Source organism: Diceros bicornis, chromosome 6, assembly GCF_020826845.1.
Source record: "Diceros bicornis minor isolate mBicDic1 chromosome 6, mDicBic1.mat.cur, whole genome shotgun sequence".
Taxonomy (NCBI): domain Eukaryota; kingdom Metazoa; phylum Chordata; class Mammalia; order Perissodactyla; family Rhinocerotidae; genus Diceros; species Diceros bicornis.
In genome coordinates this window covers 30,128,186-30,154,754 of record NC_080745.1, presented here as the reverse complement: position 1 = coordinate 30,154,754, position 26,569 = coordinate 30,128,186, and the positions used below count along the sequence as shown (strand labels likewise).

Genomic DNA, 26,569 nt, shown 5'->3' with positions numbered 1-26,569 from the left:
AACACATTCAGGAGAATAGTCTTCTTAAGCACTTTAAGAAATGTATGTGTATAAAAACTCTCTGAGCTACGTTTATGGCTTTAATGCATTCAATAAAACTCTTTTTCATGGATTCTCCAAAGGTCAGTTTTTATCCAGCCTATGTCTGTATTTTCACAAATTGCGAATTTGAGAATTCCAAAATAAAGAGGCTTTTCTATATAATAAATAAAGACACTCAGTGGGAACACTTCACAATCCCCAGGTTATGACCTGTTCTAATGTCCGCTTGCCTTTTGCAGATCAAGACGGCTCTGTTAAAGTGGGACCTACTTTTAAATTGTTATTTGTTTTTGGTCTCAAAAGTCAAAAAACAAATGCTTTGACTATTTGATACATACCAAGTTATAAAAGAAACCAAAGATTCTTTTGATCCCTTGGCCAGCCCACCCTCCTCTTTGCCACCGCTCCATTCCTTCCCTGCAGTAGAGAACTAGCCAGGCCTGGCCCTCACGCCTGGTCTTCTCCCAGGACTCTGCCTCAGTGACTGGCAGTGACCTAGGAGTCACCCATGATACTTTGCCCTCTTCTGCCTTCTGCTCATATTCCATCTATTCCCAAGTCATATCAGTTTTACTAACGAATACCACTCAAATCCATCCACCTCCCTCCAGCTCTGCCAGCTCTATCCTCGTCTAGGCTATGACAGCCTCTAACTGTGACTTCCTGCTGCCATCTTGCCTCCCGAGCCATCCTTCACGCACCAGCCAAGGCACTTCCCTGAAAACATAAACCTGATCACATCACTTGCCAGCATAAAGGCCTTCAAGGCCTCCTCATTGCTCTTGAGAAAAAGACCAAAACCATGAAAATGGGTTTCAAGGTCTTATGGGTGCAAACTTGCTTCATCCTCCTCCTTCCCTTTCTCACTGTGGTCCAGCTACACAGGCTTCTTTGGCTTCCCTAAGACTGTTAGGTTCCCCCCACCAGGCCTTTGCCTTGGCTTTCCTTCTTCGGGGATACCCTTCCACACAAAAATCTCCCCTCTGTATTGAGTGCTCTTGACATAAAATATATTTTATTTCTTTGAGGAATCTTTTTCTGATCCCAAGACCAGGCCAAGTGCTCACTTATTTCATAGCCTTCCTTGTTTTCCTCACATTTTCAAGAATTTATAATCAAACGTTTATTTGTATGACACAGGCAAACCTCAGAGATACTGTGGGTTTGGTTCCAGATCACTAAAATAAAGCAAATATCAAAATAAAGTGAGTCACATGAGTTTTTTGGTCTCCCAGTGCATATAAAAGTTATGTTTACACATACTATAGTCTATTGAGTGCAATAGCATTATGTCTAAAAAAAAACAATGTACATACCTTAAAAAATACTTTATTGCTAAAAAATGCTAACCATCACCTGAGCCTTCAGTGAGTCGTAATCTTTTTGTTGGTGGCAGGTCTTGCCTCAATATTGATGGCTTCTGACTGATCGGGGTGGTGGTTGCTGAAGGTTGGGATGGCTGTGGGAATTTCTCAAAATAAGACAACAATGAAGTTTGCAGCTTCGACTGACTCTTCCTTTCATGAACGATTTCTCTGTAGCATGCGATGCTGTTTGATAGCATTTTACCCACAGTAGAACTTCTTTCAAAATTGGAGTCAATCCTCTCAAACCCTGCTGCTGCTTTATCAACCAAGTTTGTGTAATATTCTAAATCATTTGTTGTCATTTCAATAATCTTCACAGCATCTTCACCAGGAGTAGATTCCATCTCATGAAACCACTTTCTTTGCTCATCCATAAGAAGTAACTTCTCATCCATTAAAGTTTTATCACGGGATTGCAGCAATTCAGTCCCGCCTTCAGGCTCCACTTCTAATTCTAGTTGTCTTGCTATTTCCACCACATCTGCAGTTACTTCCTCCACTGAAGTCTTGAACCCCTCAAAATCATCCATGAGGATTGAAATCAACTTCTTCCAAAGCCCTATTAATGTTGATATTTTTGACCTCTTCCCATGAATCATCAATGTTCTTAATGGCATCTAGAATGGTGAATCCTTTCCAGAAGGTTCTCAGTTTACTTTGCCCAGACCCATCAGAGGAATCACTATCTACGGCAGCTACAGCCTTATGAAATGTGTTTTTAAAATAAGTCTTGAAAGTCAAAATTACTCCTTCATCCATGGGCTGCAGAATGGTGTTGTGTTAGCAGATATGAAAACAACGTTAATCTCATTGTACATCTCCATCATAGCTCTTGGGTGACCAGGTGCATTGTCAATGAGCAGTAATATTTTGAAAGGAATCTTTTTTTTTTGAGCAGTGAGACTCATCAGTGGGCTTAAAATATTCAGTAAACCATGTTGGAAATAGATGTACTGTCACTCAAGCTTTGTTGTGCCATGCTTTAGAGCATAGGCAGAATAAATTTAATATAATTCTTAAGGCCCCCAGGAGTTTTGGAATGGTAAATGAGCATCAGCTTTAACAGAAAGTCACCCGCTGCATTAGCCCCTAACAAGAAGCGTCAGCCTGTCCTTCGAAGATTGGAAGCCAGGAATTGACATCTCCTCTCCAGCTATGAAAGTCCTAGATGGCATCTTCTTCCAATAAAAGGCTGTTTTGTCTACACTGAAAATCTGTTGTTCAGTGTAGCCACCTCCATTAATTACCTTAGCTAGATCTTCTGGATAACGTGCTGCAGCGTCTCCATCAGCACTTGCTGCTTCACCTTGCACTTTTATGTTACAGAGATGGCTTCTTTCCTCAAACCTCATGAACCAACCTCTGCTAGCTTCAAACTTTTCTTCTGCAGCTTCCTCACCTCTCTCAGCCTTCACAGAATTGAAGAGAGTTAGGGCCTTGCTCTGGATTAGGCTTTGCCTAAGGGAATGTTGTGGCTGGTCTGATCTTTTATCCAGACCATTAAAACTTTCTCCATGTCAGCAATAAGGCTATTTTGCTTTCTTATCATCCATGTGTTCACTGGAGTAGAGCTTTTAATTTCCTTCAAGAACTTTTCCTTTGCATTCACAACTTGGCTAACTTGTGCAAAAGGGCTAGTTTTGGGCCTGTCTTAGCTTTCCACATGGCTTCCTCACTAAGCTTAATCATTTCTAGCTTTTGATACTAAGTGAGAGATATGCAACCCTTCCTTTCACTTGAACACTTAGAGGCCATTGTAGCGTTATTAATTGGCCCAATTTCAATATTGTTGTGTCTCAGGGAATAGGGAGGCTCAAAGAGAGAAGCAGAGAGGGAGGAATGGCCTATCAGTGGAGCAGTCAGAACACACACAACATTTACCGATTCAGTTTGCCGTCTTATATGGGCGCAGTTTGCAGCACCTCAAAACAACTACAATAGTAACATCAAAGATCACTGATCACAGGTCACCATAACAAATATAATAACAATGAAAAAGTTTTAAATATTGCAATAATTATCAAGATGAGACACAGAGACACAAAGTGGGCAAATGCTGTTGGAAAAATGGTGCCGACAGACTTGCTCAACGCAGGGTTGTCACATACCTTCAATTTGTAAAAAACGCAATATCTGCAAAGCACAATAAAGCAAAGTGCAATGAAAGGAGGTATGCCTGTAGTTTGATTAACGTCAGTATCCCTTTCCAGACTGCAGGCTTTGCATGGTTTTGCTCTCCACTGCAGCTCAAGCTCCTGCCCCGTGCCTCTCATGTTGGAGGTTGGAGGTGTTCCACTCCCGCACCCCCACCCACTCACCGCACTCATGAGCGAGTCCAGGACGCTGACGGCAAATGCTGTCCCACATGCAAATGGCTGCGTGAGGTACAGTTCTGTGTCGGGATCATCGTCATCGTCTTGGTCCAAAAACTGAACATTAGTATCGTTCACTAGAAAAAGTGTAAAATAAGAATTAACTCAAAAGACCACATACAGGCAGCGAAGCTAGAGAGAGAGAGCAGGCTAGTGGTTTAGAAACACTGAAGTCACTGAAGAGGAAAGAAAAGCATGGGAGAAGCTGTGGATGGATCTTAGGGTGGGGGTCAGTAGGACTCAATGGACTGCTCCTATGCGATTGCTCAAGTTTCCGAGGCCTGGAGAGCAATGAGTTCAAGCAGACTTGCCCCGTGGCAGGCTGCTGGAGGACTAGTGACAGTACTGGCCAATCCTTTGGTATAGTTTTAGAATCATGACCGAAAAACACCTTGAAGCGTTTTTTGGTAGCCAAGTCCTTTGAGAGATGGACATATTTCAATGATGAGTAGCCATGCTGGGATGGTAAGTTTAGCCACAAGGAAAAGAAAGCAACTTATTGAGAGTGAAGAGCAATACACTGCGAGCACAGCAAAGACAAATAGCAAGGAATTCACCTGCAGATGCAACCCACAGCCTGTCAGGGGGATCTGCCTGGGTAGCGCCTGGTGTCCCTGGCCCAGAATCCAGGCCCACACGCGATAGGCCCTGTTTAGTACAAAGGCGACCCCAGGTGGGTTGGATCCCTGGCTGTCTCCAGCTGCCTGAGACAAAGACTTCCTCTGCATTCTGAGTTGCATGGAGACGCCCACGTGCCCCCTTTCCCCTTCTAAGCAGCTCCATCTTTCCAGTGCTCCAGTTCAAGCAGATGCAGCATTTGATGCTGTATTTCATTTCCATCTGAGGATTCCTCAAGGACTCCTCCGGCATGCATGTGCAGACTGATTGGTTGTGTCACTGAGATGTCTTTAACTTATTAAAAATTAAATGACAAATTAATTTCCATTCCCATCTTGGCTTCAGAAATTATCAGTTTTACAGAGCAAGTAATAGGGGAGAAAGTGTGTGGTGGGGGAGGAGATGAGCACTCGTGATTTCTGGAATAATTATCATGCTTTTAGGAAAAGAATAGATGAGGTTTTCCTTGTTCTGATTCGTTTCTAAACGTATCAGCAGCTAATTCTCTTTCCCAGAGTTATTGTTTTAATTTTTTTCTGAAAGTAACTTTTGGATAACTTTTCCTTTTTTTTTTTTTTAACTTTTGTTTGTTTGTTGTATGAGGTAGAATAAATGAAAATAGGATAATGGCTAGGCATGGAATTATTTTTAAATGACACCGCCTTGTTTCCCTAGAGAAAGATCCTAATGGGGGAAAAGCTTTGCTCTATTCTTCCAAAGTTTATCACATCTGGGCCCCCCATTGTCTCAGCAGCACTTGGATTACAGGCTAGTGGGTGAAAGTACAAAATCAGGATCTGACAACTAAGTTTTGAATCCAGGCTATGCAGTGACTCTGTTGGGTAAAGCATTTCATCATTCTACAGTTTCTCTCTCTGTAAAATGGGAGAAATGATAGCAGCTTTCATGAAGTTGTCAGGAGACTCCTATAGATTGTGCTTGGTGAGCCTGGCCCCGCTCCTTGATAAATGTTAGTTGCTCTCGTGATCCATGTTCTGTGCACCCACTAAGTTGGTAAAATTCCCAGCTTCCCTCCGTCCTCTCAGAAGTACGTAAGGACTTGCTCAGGGATCCTACCAGGGTCAAGTGGTAGCTTTTCGTCCCCTCCTTCCACTTACCCAAAAGCATGTTGTAGGCCACAGTATATTTAGCCTTCCTGCTTTGTGAATCAGAAAATGTGAACTCAGGACAACATACAGAGGAGTGTGGTTTTAATTACTTGTAATAGTCAAGAGGGCATGTGCATCAACACACCAAAAGGAGCAGTGTCTGTTACCTCTCCTCAAGACGATGAGGAAGGCTTGGGGCTAGACTTGGAGGGGAAATGGCTTCAAGTCGGGAGAGATGACTCTAGATTTTCAGCGAGCTGGGGATTTGAGTCATTGAGAAAGAACTCCAAGGCACGAGCCAGGGTTCAGTGAAAATCCTGTGTGTTGCTCTGGGTTACCCAGTCTCAGAGGGAGAGCAGCCGGTAATACCTAAAACTGCTTTCACAGAACGGTAATCATATGGGTGCTAAGAGGTAATTAAAACAATCACTCCCAAATGTACATGGTCAAATACAACTGGGAAACAGGTTAAACAGCTTTAAACAAATTTCCTTCTTGGGAACTCCTAGGAACCTTTGGCCCACTAACATCAACTGAGACTCTCCAAGTGGATGAAGATTGGTATATACTACAGCATTTTAAAAATTTGCTTGACCTTGGTATCCTCTGTGTCTTTAAAAAGGCATTTTACTGGCTTGATGTAATGCAGACTACATCTCAGAACATGTAGGTAAATAGGAAATACTTGTGGGGATGTGGAGAGGTGAAGTGGTCAGAGGATGATGGTATGATTGCCAAAGGTGGTATGGCGCTCAAAAAATATGGCTTAAGGCAGAGGGTATGGGTGAGGTGAACAAATGGAAGGTTCTCTGAGCTCATAGAAGAAATCTGGTGAGAGACAAAGGCTTCAGGAGATTCAATTATGCTATTTGAATGTCTGAAATGTTGCCTCAGTTTTGGGGTACCAAGCTTTCCCTTTTCTCTTTCAGTAATCACAAATCAAGATATTCTAGTTAGCTGGCAGCACATGAATTCCAAATAGAGAAAGAAATTCCAAGCAGTGATGATTTTGAAATGCTGCTGAAGGTTTCTAAGATGGAGATGTTTCGATGAATTTTCCAACCAGAGGTCTGGGCCACAAGAGCTCCCTGGGTCTCTCACAACCCTAAGGTTCTGAGAAGAGCAATCCAGAAACCTTGGCTTTTAGCCAACTTCTCTAAACATGACAAAGACACCTCTCCTACTGTTGGAAATAGAAAATAGTGTGATACTCCTTGACCGGAGAGAATCTGTCCTGATAAATAGCTACGTCTACAATAATGCAGTGCTGAATGGTGGACAATTTATTCCTTAGTTTCTAGACACTTCACAAGCAAGATTACTGTGCTAAAAGCCTGCTCTCTTATTTTGAAATATATTTTGGGGCCAAGAAAATGGCATGTTAGTTTCATTTGTGAGTCATTTGAAGGCAGGTGCTCCCCACCTCTCTATCCACCCCTCCGCCAAGCAGCACTTTTGCTGTCTCTATTTAGAAGATCAATCCCCAGTTCTGTGACCTGCTGCTGATGGGTGCCTTTCATGGAGTTATTAACCAAGTCATGGGGCAACGGGGAAGGGCTTGACAAATGCAGTCATGACCGAAGCCCTTGTTCTTCCCCATGAGTCCACTCTGAATCTCCCAGAGAGGACTCTGGGCCAGCAGGGTGGGGTCAGAGTGCAGGGCTGTGCCTCAGTGGTTGCTAAGCTCCTCCTTGGCACCCTTCTTGAAATCTGGCTTTAGTAAGAAAAGGTCCCCTAGGAGCTGGCTGCTTTCATGGCTTCAGAACCAGAACTTCTGAGAAAGGGTCTAGTAGGAAAAAAACGCAAATGAAGTCAGAATAAAGGAAAATAAACAGCTGGAGGGAAGGCATCGTCTCAGGTTTCTTGTCTTAAAATTTTTATACTTCTCCTTTGACTTTCTCTGAGAGCTGTGAAGACATGTCAGTCAAACTGACAGTGTGTTGGAAGAGGAATCTAAGGGAGAAGGCGAGAGAGCAGGGGGAACGTGGAAAAGAAAAAAAAAAAGGCCCAGGCCAAAGAAAATGAATTAGAGCAAAGATGCTTTGGACACAACTGCCAGGTCAGATGGGTGTGATCAAAGGTTTACTGATGCTGTGTGGGGAAAAAAATCATTAAGAAAGGCCAGAACAAGACAGTCGATTCCAACCAGAGCCACAAATAAAACACATTCAAAGCAGTGCCATGGGGTAGCCTTTCTGTTACAGCCGGTGAAATAAAAAACAAGCTGATGATAGTTGGAAACACCAACAACAGAACAAAAGAAGATACTGATGTGAAGAAAAACAGTGCTTCTTACCCAGTTCAGTTATCATTAGAATGTGCGTCCCACTGTTTTTTTCCTGATTGACTGATACCAAAGGCAACTTGCCAGGTTTAGCTAATTGGGTACAGCATTTAAGGGTTGGGGAAAGGGAGTGGAGGAAAGTACAGAAAAAGAAGAGTGAGGGAATAACAGAGGAAACATTCTCAAGTAAAGGGACTCAGGACCATAGGTAGGTAGGTAGTATTTGTCTTGGGGGAAAAAGACCACTCAGCAGTTTTGCAAATTCACAAATGGTAGCAGGTAGTGCCATGCCACGTTTAAAAGGTGGATTCCACTGGCCAACGATCATGGCCCTCAAAACCCCATCATGTTTTGGACCAGAGAGGCATTCACTGAAAATGGCCTTCAGCTGAGAAGTTCAACTAGGATAGATCAAACGTAGAGTTATTACACATTAGCCCAATGCTTCTATCCAGTTCTCAAAGTGGGTTTGGCTTAGACCTGAGGCTTCTGTCCAGAGGTGCTTCCAATGAAAATCACCAGAAACAGTCCATGGACTATGCCTTTCCTTCCTTCCTCCTTCTTCCCTAATTTACGACCAATCTCAAATCCATCATCTCACGCTCTTTGGAAAACAGTGACCAGCATGAAGGAAACTGCCTATTCATTTCGGAGGAAAGATAGATCAGTTTTCCCTTTGATAATCTGTCATACTGCTACCCATACCTCTCTCAAACCTCCCCCAAAACAAACCCCACTAGAGCCTGCTATGCTGAAGGAGCTAAGAAATAGGCCAACCTCCTCCCACCCTACATGGTTGGAAGAGAGGACAAAAAAATCCACCTAAAGCTGACATTCACCCCTACCTAGTTCAGTGATGATGGGGATGTTGACCCCAGTCGTGATGGATGGCTGGCGTAACATCCCATGCACTGGGCTGTTATCCGGAGAAGATCTGTCCATTCCTGGAGGTGTGAACCCTAGTGGGAAGGAAAGAGAGAAGTGAGAAAAATCAGACATGGAAATTTGGAAATAATCAGAGTATAGTGTATATACACAATCCCCCCCCAAAAATGTAGCTTATGTATTATTTATAGGTCAACAATTAGCATTCCCAGGATAAACTCTGAAGAGTTGTTTTTTAGAAGAACAAAGAAGGAAACCGTTATAAATAATTGTAACCCTCTTTGATAGTTCCCTAAAAACCAGTCTCTAAACCAATTATTGATCTTGCTCACAGATTTTGGTTCCCCTCTCCCTCCAGGTACAATCAACGCGGACTGTACCTCTGCGCCTACTTGAAGTTAAATATGGCCGTGTTACATAGGAAATGCTCTGGCCCATGAAAAGTGAACAGAACAACGTATATCATCACTTCTGGTACACGTATTTGACTCCCTGCCTCTGTTCCCAGACCATGGCAACCATGGGAACATGGGTTACTATGCAGACAAAGGCTGGGCAGCAGCCCTGGACAGCAGCGCAGACCCACAAAGCGTTCTGAGCGAGTGAAAAAGCAACATGTGTTGCTTTAAGCCACTGAGATTTGTTTTGTTGTTGTTGTTACCACAGCATAACCTAACCTATCCTGACTCTTATCTTAAACCAACTGATTGCTTATTCTCTCGCAGTGAGTGATTCAAGCCTGGGTTTTTGACACAGTTCTAGCCAAGGCAAAGTGGGAGGCCATCTGCTTGGGGGCTTTTAGGAAGTGTTTCCTTGCTCTTAAAAAGAATCACATAGGAAGGGATTCTCTTTTAATCCACTGGACATTGCCTTTGGGCCTATAGTGCTTGAAACTGTGGCAGCCATCCTGCAACTAGGACGGGCACCAGGTGAGGAAAAAACCAGCTTAACGATGCTAGCTAAACTGAATGATAGAAAGATTGAATGACAGGAATGACTGCCCTCGAGTTCCTGAATTAACCAGCCCTATGACCAAACCAAGTGACCTCAGGATTTCTTACTATATGAGATTTTATGTGTATATATATATACACACACACACACACACACACACATATATATATACACACGCATATATATATATATACACATATTTATATATACACACATATATACACACACACACACATGCATAATTTCTTATGGTAAAAATTCCTGAGGTGTGATAATTTTATATACATATATACATATATATACACACACACACACTATATATATATATACACACACAATTATATATATATATTTCCTTTAGTTTAAGCCAAATTGAGGAGTTATTTTTTTAACTGCAGCTAAAGTCATCCTGAGTGCTACATATGCCACCTGCCTATAGTGGACCCTTGAAAACACAGACCTCAGAAGGCAGATGTGGACACAGTAAATTGGAAAGCAAGCTACTTGGTTTTTGATTTCTGCAGTTTGGGCTTCTTTGGGTCTCAGACCCAAATACATATTAGAATGAGCCTGGTGCAACTACACCTTCAAGTTTAGTGAGGGTGAGAAATCGTCCCAGCTAGGCTGAATGGCTGCCTCTTTAAGGATGTGCAGAGAGACACAGAAACATGAGGCATTTATTTACCTCATATATTCATTTGGTGAAAATTAATTTTACCAAGTGAAGCACACAGCAAGTGGTACCGCCAGCTTCATGCTGGCTGCAAGGCCCAATTTGCTCCCCGACCTTAGAGGACAGGCAGACATTCACATTCACTTTGGTTTCTCTTCTTTGCCCTCAGTGAATGGCTACGTGGGCTTATCAATGAATTTGAGACTTATAGATATAAAGTCACTTGCTAAGTTTTAAAGGACAAAATTCCAAATAGACTGTGTGACCAGATTCCTGACTTACTCTCCAGTAATGTGACAAGATTGGGTTGATTCTGGCATTATGATATGTGTGAAGCTTTATCTATCAGGAATGAAATGACAGGTGCTCAATAATTGCCTGTGGTTTTGGAGGTGTACAATGCATGAAATGCCAGAAAAATATAAAAGGGTTTTCCTATTTTCTGCTCTCCTGTGTATAAATTTCATACTACTGAGTGCCATACTTTCAGAAAGAAAAAAAAAGTTTTATTTACTATTCATTCTCTGATTGCACATAAGTTTATTCTTTATATTGATATACTGAGCACAGGGTAAGTAATTTTGAATGACACTATAGTGTCCATCTTTCTAAACTTTAGAATGTGTGTTTTTCAGCCAACCATATAACCAAGGACATGCATTTTAAATGCTAGCTGTTTTCTTCCCCTAGAGCAGTGGAGGGGAAAACTAAACTGTTTTCATCAGAAGTTTCATTCAAAAGCTTGAAAAACTGCAAGTGACAGCTGTGCAGATTCAGTGGATGTGACGTTTTTGAATTTCTTCAACTTGACAAGTAAACACCTTAAATCGGTAATGCTATATGCATAATACATGGCCTGTATTTTGACATCCATCATCAAATGCTGACTTGAGAAAATACGAGTTTGTATGTCAAGGAATAGCACCCATAAAACAGGGAGAAATGCAGGTCACACGGTATTAGGAAAACTGTATTTCATTACCAGAATCTGCAACAAGCCAAAGCATCCTTTTATTTCGTCTTATTTAAAGATTCCATTTTCAGCTGTGAAAAGACTCAATTCCTTTGCATGAAACCTTCATTTAGAAATGACATGCCTGCCTCATAGGCCTCTTTCATTTTGCTTTCATAGTCCATTTTCCCCTTCAGTCGCTAAGCCTGGTTCCATTAGCATCTGCAAATGACAAACTATGGTGGGTGTCCAAAGACATCTCTCCATTAAAGGTCTTTCTCTCTCCTATGCATGACCCCAAGAACAGGGCACTTTTGTTGGCAAGAAAACTTCAGTAATGATAACATCTCTTTCTATTTTGCTACTTTTCTAGCCACACATCTTTAAAAGCAAAAGGCAAAGACAAAGAAATAGGTTTCATCTTTTTTTTCCCTTGTGTGGAGTTGTATTAAAGACGAACAGAATTTATTAGCAGCGCTTCTTTCTTAGAGGTCCTAACATGGGAAAATTGTGGTTTGAAATGGCAGGGCTAACCCAGATTCCCTAAATGACCTTGAAGAGAACAGAAATTCAGGCACCTTCCTTTGGAAGGGAGGAGGCAATCCAGCCTTTGATGCCACTTGATGCCATCTACTCCATTCATCAGAGCAGCAGTTGATAAAGGGGCAGGTCTAAATTGTGTCCAGGTCTCTGATTGTCTTGCTCCTCATCCCATTATTGTTTGCTGCAGTGGATACATCTTTGGTTGAACTTTAAGTCTCTCTACATAAAACAGGGCTCCAGCTCTACATGTGAAAGCACTGACACATGGAATATATTCCAGGGATCCTAATCTACAGCTAGAAAACAGTGAAATTGGGGAATACTCCCTTTATTGCTTAAACTAACACTTGGGAAATTAATTTTAGAAACAACCACTTATTTTGCCAGAAGAGATGACTAAGAATTTTGGCTTTAGAGAGCTGGAATGAGAAGTTGTCAGTCAGGAAAAGATTCAAGTTTAATCATCTACAGCCCAAGCTCTTACCAAGATGGCCTCTTGAATCTTCAGATGTATCCACGTTGCTCTCTATTGAGCATGGACGTGGGAGGGAAGTTTTGGGCTAAAAATGACTTCCAAAGACTACCTGACCTCCTTCCAATCCTCAGGGGCAGATGTGATGGCTTACATTACCAGTTCTATTCCTTTGGCATCAGCTATAGTTGGGCCCAACATCGCCCCTGTCAAGCAAGCGCATTCCATATGTTGTATGCGAACTTTAGGCCCAAGACTGGGTTTTCTATTTCTTTCAACATTCCAGATTGTCTACAGAATGCCTGGACCATAGAGAAGAAAACAGAGCACAATAGTTAAGAGCACAGACTTTGAAGTCAGAAGTCTTGCGTTAAATTCTGGCTCACCCACTTATTAGCCATGTAACTGTGAGCATAGCACAAACTCTCTCCAAGCCTCTGCTTCTTTGTTTATAAACCGAAAGCATCTCCTTCATAGGGTAGGACATTCCCTACCTTGTGTTGTGAGGATAAAATGAAATAGTGTATTCAAAACATACAACACCTGGTATGAAGCAAGTACTCAAAAATGTTGACTATTGATGTTAATATTTTACTAGGTACACAATCAATATTTGTGGACAGGCACAGCACCCATCATTACCCCTTCCCTGTGGAGAAAGAACTGAGGTGGCTTTTGGCACATTTTTAAAAGGAATTTTCACATAGAGAAAATCCTGGAAAATTAATGGGAAGGCAATGAGCAGAGTGGGTATATTTTGGTAGAAATAATCAGACCAACCCAGTGATAAAAATACAGCCCCCAATTTTTTATTTATTTATCCTTTTGTGGTGAGGAAGATTGGCCCTGAGCTAACATCTGTTGCCAATCTTCCTCTTTTTGCTTGAGGAAGATTGTCACTGAGCTAATATCTGTGCCTATCTTCCTCTATTTTGTATGTAGGACGCTGCCACAGCATGGGTTGATGAGCAGTGTGTAGGTCCATGCCTGGGATCTGAACTCGAGAACCCTGGGCTGCTGAAGTGGAGTGTGCGAACTGAACCACTACGCCACCGGGCCAGCGCCCCAAAATATTTAAGGAAGGAGGATTCAGGATATGGGGATAGCTAGGATTTTCTTTAGGTATGTGAAAAAGCGGTGTCCAGTCTTCGTGTGTGAAAGGTTCTTAATTCTTTCTAGCAATTGCAGAATCTCTCTGGAGTCTTCTGTTTTCTAGACTTAAACTCCCACTTCTCTTAATTATTTAGGGGCATAAACTTTCCTCTCTTGTTTTTTAGGCTCCTTTGAAAATGGTTTTCACTACTCTCTACATTCTCTTCCAGCATTTGTGTTCTTGACCATATGTGCCACTGTTGGGTCCAAGGGAACAAAATCAGCAGTGTCTGATATTCTTTTCATGAAATGCTTATTCCAAGGGCAGGCAGCACTCAGCCTCTGCCTGGGAAGTTACTGGAAGGGTAAGTGACTTTTAGTTAAATTAGACAAGGGTGTTTCAGTTAGGATGACTTGGAATTAAACAATTTAACACAAACACTTGGCCTATTCCTAAGAAGTGCGAGAAGAGACACTGGAATAACAAGATCACCAAGGTTTCATTTTTTCAATTAATTGTTTGGGGTACCTGCTGCATGCATGCATATATGCACAGCATCCAAGAGGCACCATGTGGTTACAAGAAGAAATGCTTTGGCTCAGACAAGACCTACCAGAAGGAATGGCTAGATAAAGGTTCCAGGGTAATGAAGACATGAGTGCATTAGAAAATGAGAAAGACAACGTCATGGTCCCTGTGGAACTTAAAGCAAAGGCAAGCATGTTCTCGATCTAGACTAATTAAGACAATTGAGAATGAAGACGGTGGGCTTAAATAGAACCTCAAGAAAAAAATAGCCAACATTCATTGAGTGCTTACTATACACTAAACTCTGCTCATGTGATAACTTCAGTTCTAAAACCATCCTGTGTAGATACTACCATCTTACAGATGAGGAAGCTGAAGCACAGAGAAGGTAAGCAATTTGCTCCAGGGTATACATCTAGGAATTAGCAGATCTCAGATTTAAACCCAGGTAAACTGGCTCCAGAGTCTCCTCTAAGCCACCATGTCATATTGCTTCTTATTAGGCCCCAAAGCTGTACGGGGGGCTTTTTCACGGGCCACTTCGTTTCTTCCTCATAGCACCCCTATGAGTGGAGGGACTCTTTATATTAATATTCCCATTTTGTAGATGAGGGAAATAAGATTCAGAGCAGCCAAATAACTTCCTCAAGCACACACAGAGTTGTAAGCAGCGGATGTGGGAGTTGCAGCCAGGCCGTCTGAGTTCAGAGCCCACGGACAGCCGCGCTCCGTGCCGCCTCCCCTCTGCATGTGATGGTCTCTCCTCATGCGCCGACCTTGGCAGGCAAGTTTGAGGCCCGAGCCAGTCTTACTCTTTTATTGTTTCCACTTTTAAACAATAGCAGATAACAACTGGGAGCCATTGTAGTTACGCTTAACTTGCTTGGGTATGGTAGCATGCACAGCTCAGTACATATAACAAATGCTTTATTACAGTACTTTTCCATGGGGGAAAACACAAAGTACTTTCTAAATCTTCCCTAGTTAAATCCCTAAGCCTTTCCAGGGAGAGTGGGAGATGGAAATTCGTATCAATCACCTCCCCTAGAATAGATGGAGAAATGAAGGTAAGTGCCTCCATCACCCCCATAGATTTAACATAAAGGAATAGTTTCGAACGGTGGGCCAAATTATCTTTTATTGTGTGCATGTAAATGATAGTTAGAAATCCATATGCTACGTTAAACTAAGGAAATAAATTAGGCAGAGTCATCTAGGTTTGCTGAGACAGGTATTCAATATGAAGCTGTAAAAGGGAAAGATCACCGTTAAAAATGATCTATAAAGACATGTTAAAATCAAGAGAAACATCTCATATTACATCATCTATGAGATGAATTAAATTTCCTGTTAATGCCAGGGGAAAAAAAAGTCCCAAAGCCAAATGTCAGATGAAGTGAAGATCAATAAAAATATTTTGATAAGTAAATGCAACAATGCTATTTAACACATGATCGGCAACTGCTGAAACATAAATTATCCAAATTTCCCATTGCTGCTTATGGGAAAATTATGCAGATTAGAACTTGATTAGGCTTATATCATGAGACTCAATTTGGACTTTTAATCTATTAAGCTCCAATAAATGAGGCATCTGAATAGCTCCCCTGAGCAAGTACAGTAATAGCCACAGTAGTCATTTTTTGCAGTATGTATTCCAACAAATTCTTCAGCAGCTGAAGTAGAGAAAATTCCATGTATAGATGCACAGTTGCTTTCTAACTTGTGGGGAGAAAATCCAAGTGCACAGGCTTGATTTCGGAAATAGAGTTTTGGAAAAGTCTGCAAGAGAAATCTGGCCAAGAGAAAACCTCAGTTTAACCTTGTAATATTTTTTCATAGTAGTTTTCAGTGGCTTTCCACAAAGTTGGAGTCCTGAGTCATGAAGGCTAGGCAGCTGACCAGTGTTGACTCAATAACAAACCGTTATTTACCAAGGCAGTAGCTTCTCCTGACACTGCACGTGGGCTACTCCATCTGACCACTTTCCACTTGGGAGCCCGAGGTGGAGCTGGCACCAACAGGGTGCTGGAGGTCAATGTCGGGGAGGTATGGGGGGAAAATGCCCCTGACAGTTTCGACTGCGTTGTTATCTGCTGTATTCTAAATAATTCGTGTGCTTGGAGCTGATAACTGCCCCTACCCAGAGACTAAAAACAGAACTTAAAAACCGTATAAGTAGACAATTCTGAGAAATCTAAACCACACTATTGGGTCTCTTTTGCCTTTTTACCAATCACTCTATGTTAAAGGTGCAAGAACTCTGGAAATCCTCTAATCAATCCCTCTGTTCTACAGACGAAGAAACCGAGGATCAGAAAGGAGAAATTATTATAGCCAAGGTCACAGAACCAGTTGGTGGCAGAGCCAGGATAGTTGATATCTGTTGTTATCTTCTCCCCTTCGACTCCTTCTCCAGCCCAGGAACCCATTCCACAGTGTTTAGTGATGGTGATGGGTAGGACAACTCTGTCCCCACCCCAGTCACAGGAGTGGCAACATGAGGCCAGGCAGTCTGACTTCACAGAGTCGGCAAGATGGTCTCCCATCATCCTGGACACACGGATGGCTGAAGATCGTCTGTTCTCCAAGCTGGGGCCAATCTGTGTTCTCCCTAGGCCCTGACGTAAAAGATGTTAGAGACGCTGCGGGTGCAAAGCCAGAAGGATGTAAATATGGGACTTTGGTGACCGTCTAGCCCACGATGGGGCAAATGAATCAAGAGGTGAAGAGAATGAGACAGAGCTCTGACACCATGCAAACTCCTTGGCCCAAATGTGCCTAAAGCCAGAGGCCCCCCGTTGTATGACGCCCTTTTTATTTAAGCCTTTTTGAGTTGGATTTCTAGCTCTTGCAACCAAAATGCTCCAAATAGTACCGTAACTGAGAAAAATCTCTGTTCTTTGCTTGGTGAAATGATTTATGCACATCTGAATTTCTATCAAAACAAGTGACTGTATCTTCATTCAAGGTTTCTCGTTCCCTTCCAGTGACCAGGGATAAGACCAGGATCAATACCCCCCTCCATTTCCTCTATTTGCAATAAGTAACAATGGTATTTTTAACAGTACTTTTTTCTAGAGACTGTATTTGATGAATGCCTTGGGAAGCTGGCTCTACCCACTGTGTTAAGTACCTCATCTTTTTTAGAGTTTGTGTTTTGGGTCTGAACTAAACCAAAGCAAACTAAACCAACCAACCAACCAACCAACCAACCAACCAAAGTTCTCTATAGCTGTTTGCTCACTAAGCTTCATAAGATATATTCAGCACTTAGACAAGTCTCACACACATGAAGCAAATATATTTGCAAGAGTTGTCTCTCCAAGCAGACAGTCTCTTTCCTTAAAGTTAGCTTAAAGAGCTTACTTTTCCTAATATCTGTCTCTCAGAAGGGTTGATGGAAGGAAGGAAGGGAGGGAGGGAGCAAGGAAAGAGCAAAACTAGTCATAACTCAAACACAACCAAGACCACAAATTTGGAAAGAAACCTAATATTCCCCTGGTCTAATATCTTCGTTTGCCCAAGAGCGCAGGGTATCATAGTGCATTTTCTACAACTTCTCAATTGCCTTTTACCGCCTCCTAATTCATCTTACAACTTAAAAGTAAGATATACTTTGGTAATATGAATCAAATGATTTAAAATTTCACATATCCTTTGGCCTAATCAATTTCACTTCTAAAAATATATGTACAGGAATAATTTCCTTATATTAAAGATTTGGTTACAATGTTCTTCATTTGTAGTTATTAAGTAGAAATGTTAAATTGAAAACAACATAAATGTTCAGTTTTAGGAAACTGATTATGTTAAGTATGCATCCACTAAAAAAAATGCAGGAAAACATGTAATGACATGGAAAAATGGCCATGATAGAATATTTGCGGGAAAACACAGGTCCTATACGAACATATATGATCCATTTTTGAGGGGGAAAGTATTTTTATCTACAGAAGCAAAACTAATGTGTCAACTTTCTTATGTCTGCATGATAAAATTATAGGAATGCATATTTTCTTCTTTTTGCTTATATGTAGTTGCTAAATTTTCTAAAATTAATATGTTTTATTTGTGCAAGAGAAAAAAATATGCTAAAATTGTGAACTAATAGAGTTCTATTAACTATTAGTTAATAAGTTAATAAGTTCATAGAACTTATTACTTCTATGAACTAATAAGAGAAAAAAACCTGAAACTTTGAAATCTTGTGTGACTTTTATGGGCTGAGAACAGCTGGTTGACAGGGTAGATGGACACAACTTGTTGAGCTGTAAGGATCCTAAGGGTCATTTTGAGAACCTACTTGCTTTGGAAGTTGGGGAAACTGAGGTTCTGGGACGGAAGTGATCAGTCAAAGGTTACAGGTTAAGGGGCTTTAGAAGAATCGGGCCAAAAAAGAGCTTTCAAGGTTCCCAGTTCTCTGCTATTACAACTTCCCACCATTTTATAAGAGCTGCTCAATCTCAGAGCAAAGGACGCTGAATGTTCACATGGCTCTAAAGAGCTCATGGAAACCCAGAGAGCTCCATGCACACGGCTGAGGGGAGGAGCGGTCAGAGCTGGTTTCCAGTACAGAAGAGTGGCACTTGCTGATTCTCATCCTTGCTCCCACCAAGCCTTACCCACTTCAGAAATGCTGTCCCCTCCCTTCCCTCCCAACCCAGCTCCTGCCCCTCCTTCACCTCCTCCAGGAAGTCTGCCTTGACTACCTTCTCTCCTCCAATTATCTACTTCATGAAGATATCTTCTGCACTTTTTTATTCCCTTTATTTACTATTTTAAACCGTACAAATTACTACTAATTACTACATGCTAATGTTTAAATGTTTTTAAGGCGTCTTTAATGTTCTCTTTTGTTTATCTTCATACCTATTGGATTCTTCAATTCAATATGGCATGAACTAAGCATGGACTCTTTGCTGCCACCATAAGAGAACAAAGGCTGTTTTGCCACTAATAGAGGATCTCCTCTTTCATGCTGGGTCACATTTCCAGTAAACTAGAGGCATACTATGCCAGGGAAAAGGTAGACACCTATATTGCAAGACAGTGATATGAAGTGGATACTAATAAACACACAGAAACCTCCCTCATGCTGCCAAAACTATATACCATTTTGTTTCCATTATATCAATTTTTTTCTCCCCGTTTTGTGAGCATTAATCAAAGAAATGCAAAGAGCTCATTAAAGTGATAGATTGACTGAAATGTAGCCACCTTCACATTATAAACAGTTTCTTTACATTCTCAGGGCTATGGGCTTTGTTTTTCAGCATTTGTCATGTAGTTCAAATGTCCTTTTACATTTAAAACACCAAATGCCAAATGGGCCCCAGTTGTTTGGTTTAGTATGAACCAACAGCCAGCGTAGCAAAAACCAGAGCTACGAAATCACAAGCAAACGAAAACATCCATATCTCCAGCGCGCAGAAAATTAAGTAGCTGTAAGAGACGGATTTGCCAAGTGATCCAAGGCGTTGCCATGCAATTCAGGAAAAGCAGAATCCCATCACAGACAACTTTCAGCCAGCTGTCTCTGAAAGGTTCTTGAGACAGGGCACCTGGCCCGAGATAGCGGCTGAGGTGCCAAACATTTGATAGTCCTTTAAAAGAAAGCACTGTAAACGTTTTCTTTTAAGTTTTAAAGGCTTTCCTGCATATATGTTTACACTAGCAGATGAACATGTAACTAGGATCTTGGATCCTGGGGTTCAGGCTTTCCTACTCACACACCCAAAATCTTCACTAAAGAGGTTGATTGGTGCTAGTCTGATTTTAAGCAACTTGGTTCACACCATGACCAATATCCTTTGACCATAATCTGAACGGAGCCATAATGTCGTGCTTAAGAACTTGAATTCTGGAGTAGAATGCCTGAGTTTCAGTGAGGCCTCATTTGGTTTCTAGTTTTGTGATCTGGGGCAATTTACTTAAATTCTGTGTCTCAGTCCCCTCATCTGTAAAACGGAAGAGTAATTTGTCATAAAGATTAAAATGAGTTAGGTAATACACTGTTTACAACAGTTCCTGGCACAGAGTAAGCACTTTAGGTCAATATAATACTGGTATATGTCAATATAATAATGGTAATGCTGACAGAGAAATGGACAGAGAATCAAAAGACATGGGTTTTGGCCCCAGATCAACCACCAACTCCCTGTGAGAACTTAGAGGGATTCAATGTCTTATCCAAACTTGGTTTTCCCCTCTGTAAAACTGAGGCAGACAAGGCAATGCCCCAACCCCTTCTGGCTCTCAAAAACCTATGATCCTAGTTCTAGGGTATCATATATAAAATTGGAACCATGATAACTCGGTTTAATCACTTAATATTCAGGAATGACTGCAGAGTTATTCACGGGGTTGTTTTTTTAAGGAAGTGGAAGACACGAGCCCTCTTTTCCAGTATCCTAGCACATAGTCTGTATCAACAAACACACCGATATATGCATACGAGAGACACACACTAAATGCACTGTACCATGACAATCATGCGGTTTGCATAGCCGAACTCTAGGCATGACATCATGTCCTCTCTCAGGAGTAGCCCATAAGGCATGATCCTCCCTCCAGGTGCCCTAAATCCACCCCACTAACAGCCAATCCAGGTTCCTCTCCTCCTGTGTGATCATAGTCATGGCAACTGCTCTGGTCCTCAGTTTCTTCATCTGTAAAATGGGGATGACTCTGAGGTTCCTTTCAGCTCTGAAGTTTACGTCTCTTTCATAACTCCAAATTTTAAAAATAAGCTCGTACAAAATAAACTAGCAGGAAGAATCAAGAGAGTCTCTTTTCAGAGGCCCTTACCAGCTCTAGTGATGATCCGGCCTTTCGATTCAATTTTATACCCTTGCCCTAATGAAATTTCAGTGCCCAAACCAATGAGAAGGATATACTTTCTCCAAAGTTGCTATAATGGCCGAAAAGGCCATAAGTAACCATTTATTAAACAAACAGTATGGGCTAAAGGAAGAGAAACCGCTACAATTAGGCCCCTGGGGCCTCCAGGTGCAGTACATAACAGTGGGACTCTCTCCTAATCCTGGCAATATGTTACCAGTTGTTCCATTTTCTTGAAGTTATCTTTATAATCAAGATGCTATCCCAGCCATTGTGGGCTTAGAACTATTTTTAATTTTAATTTAAAGAGCAATTAAAGAAAGACAATGGATACTTGGGATAATAAAGTAAGTGATTAGCAGCATGCAAATGACAAAGGCTTAATGATAATATGGTTCTAGTCTCCAAAGGGCTTGTAGAGAGAAAGCCCTTTCTACACGTGGTTGTTAGCTAATGTGTCTCAACCCACAATTACAATACTGCTGACACCATTAACCAGTGAAACAACATCACTTCGCGAAATCCTTGTTGTCTCATTACAAGGAAAGGGTCAGGTAATTCACCAGCATTGTATGTCTAGTTTTGTTGTTGGTAATTAGCAAACATTACCGAGCATGGACTCCCACTGGGAGCTGGAGAAACTTAGTGAAATATTAAAGAGGAAAGTCTTTATATTTCACTTGAAAATTGAAAAGAGGTGCAGTAATATTCTTCCTGTCACTGCCTTGCATTTAGGAAAAGCAAGGAGCGAGTTGAAAGTCTTTAACTTCGGGAGAAATGTTCAGAATGCACTGGGAAGTCACTGTCCAAATCAAGACCCCGAGTTGGGCTGTATACCGGCAAAGAGAGTCTGCGTCCCTGTTTACAAAAGGGGATGGCGTGGGGAGGACAGGAAAATTGCAGACTATATCTTTATTGCTCTTACTTAGGTTTTTTTTTAATTAATCTCCTTGAAATATAGGAAAGGAGCTATAAAAAGTTTTCTCTTTGGAACACTTTATCATTTAAATAAGCACCAGAATTGTTCATTCAAAAAGTTATTTATATATATTTTTTAATGTAGAGATTGAGGATATATATCCCAAGGCCCTGACTTCCTGCCTCCCTGCTTCCTAATGAAAACCTCTATAGACATCGGAACGGAGACCCCGCCCGAAACGCCAGCCAACACTTGGTGTGTTGTCAGGAAGCAGAATGGTATCTTATTCTTTAAATGGAACTTTTGGAACATAAAATACATTCCAATAAATGTGAACAGAAAATTATGAATTCATTAAACTACTTTGGTATCTTGTGCTATATATAATATTTATATTCCAACTACTGTAAAATATGCTTTAATATCTTTAGGCAACTATAAGGACTTAAATATTTATAAAATGGCTAAAGATAAAGTATGGCCCTCTTATTTCTACATACAGATGATGTAAGGCATGCAATCAAAGACAATAACACTCTCTGCCCATTTGTCATCTTAAAGGAGCCGATCAACGCACCATCCCTCGTGTGCCATCTACATGAGAGTTGTTGCCGACACAGGCAACTCCAGAGGAGTTTGTGCCTTAAAAACTACCTAGAGTGCTATACTTCACAGAAAACAGGGCTTTCTGAAAATGGAGACAAAACAATAAATTTGCAGGCAAAACAGCTCCAAGAGGGGCTTCAAAATACTGCTGTATTTATCTCTGGGACATCTGGGAATGGGAAGCATTTTGATTTAATATTTCATAACACAGAGGCAATTGCTTCCTTGCATGGTATATAATTAATGCTCATAAAAAAAGATTTTTTTTTTAATTCCTCGGTATCCTAAATGCAAATAAATAAATACATAAATAAGAAAGAGACACACCTGGACTTCCTTTAGAACTGTAGAACAGCCTCATGTAATCCAATAAAAAAGAAGCCACCGTGAATTTATAATCACCTGGGGGCCTGTTAAAAGTTGGTTTATAGATTAAGTGTGAAATGTCAACTCTGATGTTCTCATTATTTACTGTCCTTCCCTGCCTTAGACCCAGGGTCTAATTGATTTTCAACATTCTTCCGTTTCGTGTGCCGATTAGGCATTCGAGAACAACCTGCACCCACCTGCCTTGATCTCTCCCATGCACACTCCCCTGGTTTATCTTCTCTGCTCTTTTTTGGATTGGGATGATGTAAGGATGGGAACCACCTGGAAGTTCGAGAGTCAGAGTTGATTTCTCATATACCCTGCATTTTCAGAATGTCCATTATATGCCTTCCAAACTTCCCCACAATCACCCTTAGGAGGCTGCCAGTTCTCCGGAGATTTAAGATTGGTGACTCAGCAGCCCTGCTATGAGGATCACACACAGTTACCTTGGGTAAAGAAGGGGCTAGGCCTGTGCTTCTCAACTTGGGCCACACCTTGGAATGCTGCATCCTATGCCTGCCATGATGCCTGCATCCTATGCCCACAGTCTGGTTTAATTGCTCTGGGATGTGGCCTGGGCGTGGTATGGTTTAAAAGTTCCCCAGTTGAGGGGCCAGGCCAGTGGCATAGTGGTTAGGTTCATGCGCTCCACTTCAGCAGCCCAGGGTTCACAGATTCGGATCCCGAGTGCAAACCTACACACCACTCAAACCATGCTGTGGCGGCCTCCCATGTACAAAAAGAGGAAAACTGGCACAGATGTTAGCTCAGGGACAATCTTCCTCAACCAAACAAAAAAAAAAGAGGAAGACTGGCAACAGATGCTAGCTCAGGGCCAATCTTCCTCACAAAAAAAACCCAAAAAACAAACAAACAAACAAACAAAAAGTTCCCCAGTGGATTATAATGTGAGCTAAGGTGGAAAAACCACTGGACTAGGTAAACTTCTTGAATTGGTATGCAAATATTTCAGCATACATCTTTGGAGAGGTAGGGGGAGGGACAGAGAAAAGATCCATCATTTTATTAGATATTTTAAGGGATCCAAGACACCATCCCCAATTAAGAACTAATAATTCCCCAGGTCTCCTGGTGGAGGGCCAAAATTACGTTTTTAGGGAAAAAGAGGGAAGCCAGGTGCCACCTATCACCTAGCTGGAGTGGCATGGACCCTATTCTGCCAGTAGCAACTTTGGATTGGTGTCATTTCACCCAATCATTAGGACTCTGGCCATAACCAACTGCCAGAGAGCAGATGTGTATGAGGTCTTCTGTCTGTGAGCTGTCCGAGGCCTAGACTCTCTGCTTCATAGAGAAGCTCCATTGTGGGGTGCCACTCTAGCCTGTCAATGGCGGGAAAACCCCTGTGGCTGCCCCAGTTCTTCCTCAACTCCTCTATAGGCTTTTGTAAGCCTACCTTACCTAGATTGCTCACCTCCCAAAGGTGTCTTGGTTTCCATGCATGTCTATTGACAAGTAGAATCAACACTAATTCTGGCTGCTGGGTACAAATGGATAACCCTACCTTGCTATTTGTTATTTTGGGGGATCAAACGAAAGAAAATGGTAAAACTATCCAATAATAACAAAAATAGCTAATGTTGCTTGATCTCTAACTATATCCCAGGTACTAAGTGCTTTACATCCATTCACTCAAGGCTGCTGTGGTTGCTAAGGTTGGGCACTGGACAATAGCTCATCTAAGTGGGCACTACTCATATCACGGATATGGTATATTTGCATTTATTACAATATTTTTTCCTAGCACATGGTAGCAAAGTGTATTGTTCAAACATAATCAGTATGTGATGAGAATTTTTCAACAGATGGAAGCAAAGTGTCTTGAGAAAGGAGTGACTTTTTCTGACTCACGTAAATGTACCGTATGGACTAGAGAAAGCCCTATTCTCATTTATTTCTCACAGCAATTTGATGAGTCAGGTGCGGTTAGTGTTCTCAGTGAGAAAGAGGCACAGAGAGGTTAAACAGTTTGCCCAGACCTAGTAGGTGGCAGAGCTGGCATTCAAACCCAAGCTATCTGTTCCCGAGCCCAAATACGCCATGGTTAACTCAACTGTAAAGTGCTATTTCTATAGCCACTGATGTTTTATAAAACCCCTCTGCAGCCACCATCTCTTTGGATTCACACATGATCCCTCAGGGTATTAGGTGGGGCCACTTTAACAAACCCCACTTTAAAGATGAGGAAATGAAATCATGGGGTGTTTATCCAAATAACACATGATTGACAGACCTAGGATTTAAAACCTGGTACCTTGACCCTAAACGATTGTGTCATCACTCTGACAGCCCTGTTTGTGATTCACCGTCAAACACTACAGCAACAAAACCCATCTGCTGAATTCCTCCTGCCCAGGTGCTAGAACGCCATTTACCAGTCTGCTGGTAAATGAGAGGAGGGTCCATCTCCACGTGGCCAGGAAAGCTCTCAGGAACCATTCAAAGCTCCCTGGAGCAGAAAGCAGAGATGTTTTCTGCCCTTTTTTGAACTTTGGAGGTCTCAATCCTACAGCCTGCTCAGGCCCTGGGCTGGTACCATGTGACAGTACCTGCAATGAGCCCAGTAAAAAGTGGAGGATCAGAAGCTATCAGTAAAGGTTAAAGGAATGGGATGACTTACACCAGAGCCTGGACAAGTCTGACCATGGCTACTACGCACAAGTCCAATGTCTTCCACCTTTGTAAGCCTTGCCCAGTGCCCAGCTGTCGAATGAATAAAGAGTGACTAAAGCCTGGAAGGAAAGGATGTGGTATTTAATAAAGGTATCCAGCTCCTTCATCTCACTGGAGGGCAAACTAAGACAGAGCAGGCTGCAAACAACAGATGTTGGGATTAAATCATTTATTTGCTCACTCCACAAATCTCTACTAAGCGTCCACTTGGTGTGAGGTGCTGTGTAAGCATTTAAATATATTTCTGACAGTTGGTGGGAGTGGGGAGGTCATTAGGATGACAGAACAGGTTATTCTTTTAAGGGCCTATACAAGTTAACAGCGACTCACCTATAATCATTTCCTTTGACACTCCGAGACCTTTAAGCCCCCTCAGTTACATCATTAGTAGACACATAACCAAGTACCCTTTCATGAATACACTTGGCCTTTCTTGCTTATGTACATTCTCTCACTCAGCCTCGGTCTCTTCCATCTGCCTGTAGCCCCTTCACTTATGATAATCATACCTATTTTCAAATTCAGCTCCACTTACTCTGGAGCCCACCTCCCCGAACACTGCACTCAAAGCAAACTTTGCCTTCTCATAACACAGTGCAGTACCATCCATGGGCACTTAGAAGATCTGGTAAAAAATCTTTACTGAAGATATGTAACCAGATGCTCAATAACTACTATACTACTCTTCTAGAATTTGGGGAATAATTTCCCCCAAAACCTTCCACAAAGTATAACCGAAGTACTTAAGGACTAGTCATATCCTTACATATTCCATAAATCTAGAACTGAAGTCATTTATAAATCAGTTGGCTTCTTTGCAGGGCCATTTTTTCAGAAAAGAAATAAAGTTTTCAGGACTTCACATGAGTTTTTGCCTATAAAAGAATGCGTAAAGACGAAAATGCATTGGATGGTTGGCTAGGCTCATTTGCCAGCTTGAGGCATGCATGCTATCTTCACAGCATGTGAATTAAATTCATGCCTCAGAAAATTACAAATGACTCACACCATGCATTTTGCAAGGTACTCTGGAATATTCCAAAACCCATATTGTTAAATATGTGTGTTCAAGTTGTGCCATACAACTTATTTTATATGTCTGTGTCACTTCTGCCTATAGATGCCATTAGCATCATGAGGGCATGTACCACAGAAAGAGCAGGGACACTAACCTCAGGCATAGGATATAAACCAAACTGATGCTCGGGAAAAGAACTGTCGATTGATCCATCTTTATCCGGAA

The 26,569-nt window shown here is 41.6% G+C and overlaps 1 protein-coding gene across 1 annotated transcript in view; it reads right to left on the bottom strand.

Annotated features, from left to right (window-relative positions):
• Window positions 1-26,569, bottom strand: part of KCNMA1 (potassium calcium-activated channel subfamily M alpha 1) — a 488,218-nt gene that overhangs the window by 21,566 nt on the left and 440,083 nt on the right. The window contains exons 24-25 of the mRNA XM_058542759.1: window positions 8,638-8,751; window positions 3,728-3,858 (exon numbers count right to left, since the gene is read on the bottom strand). Of these exons, the coding sequence (XP_058398742.1) occupies window positions 3,728-3,858; window positions 8,638-8,751 (245 nt within the window). The remainder of the gene's footprint in view (window positions 1-3,727; window positions 3,859-8,637; window positions 8,752-26,569) is intronic.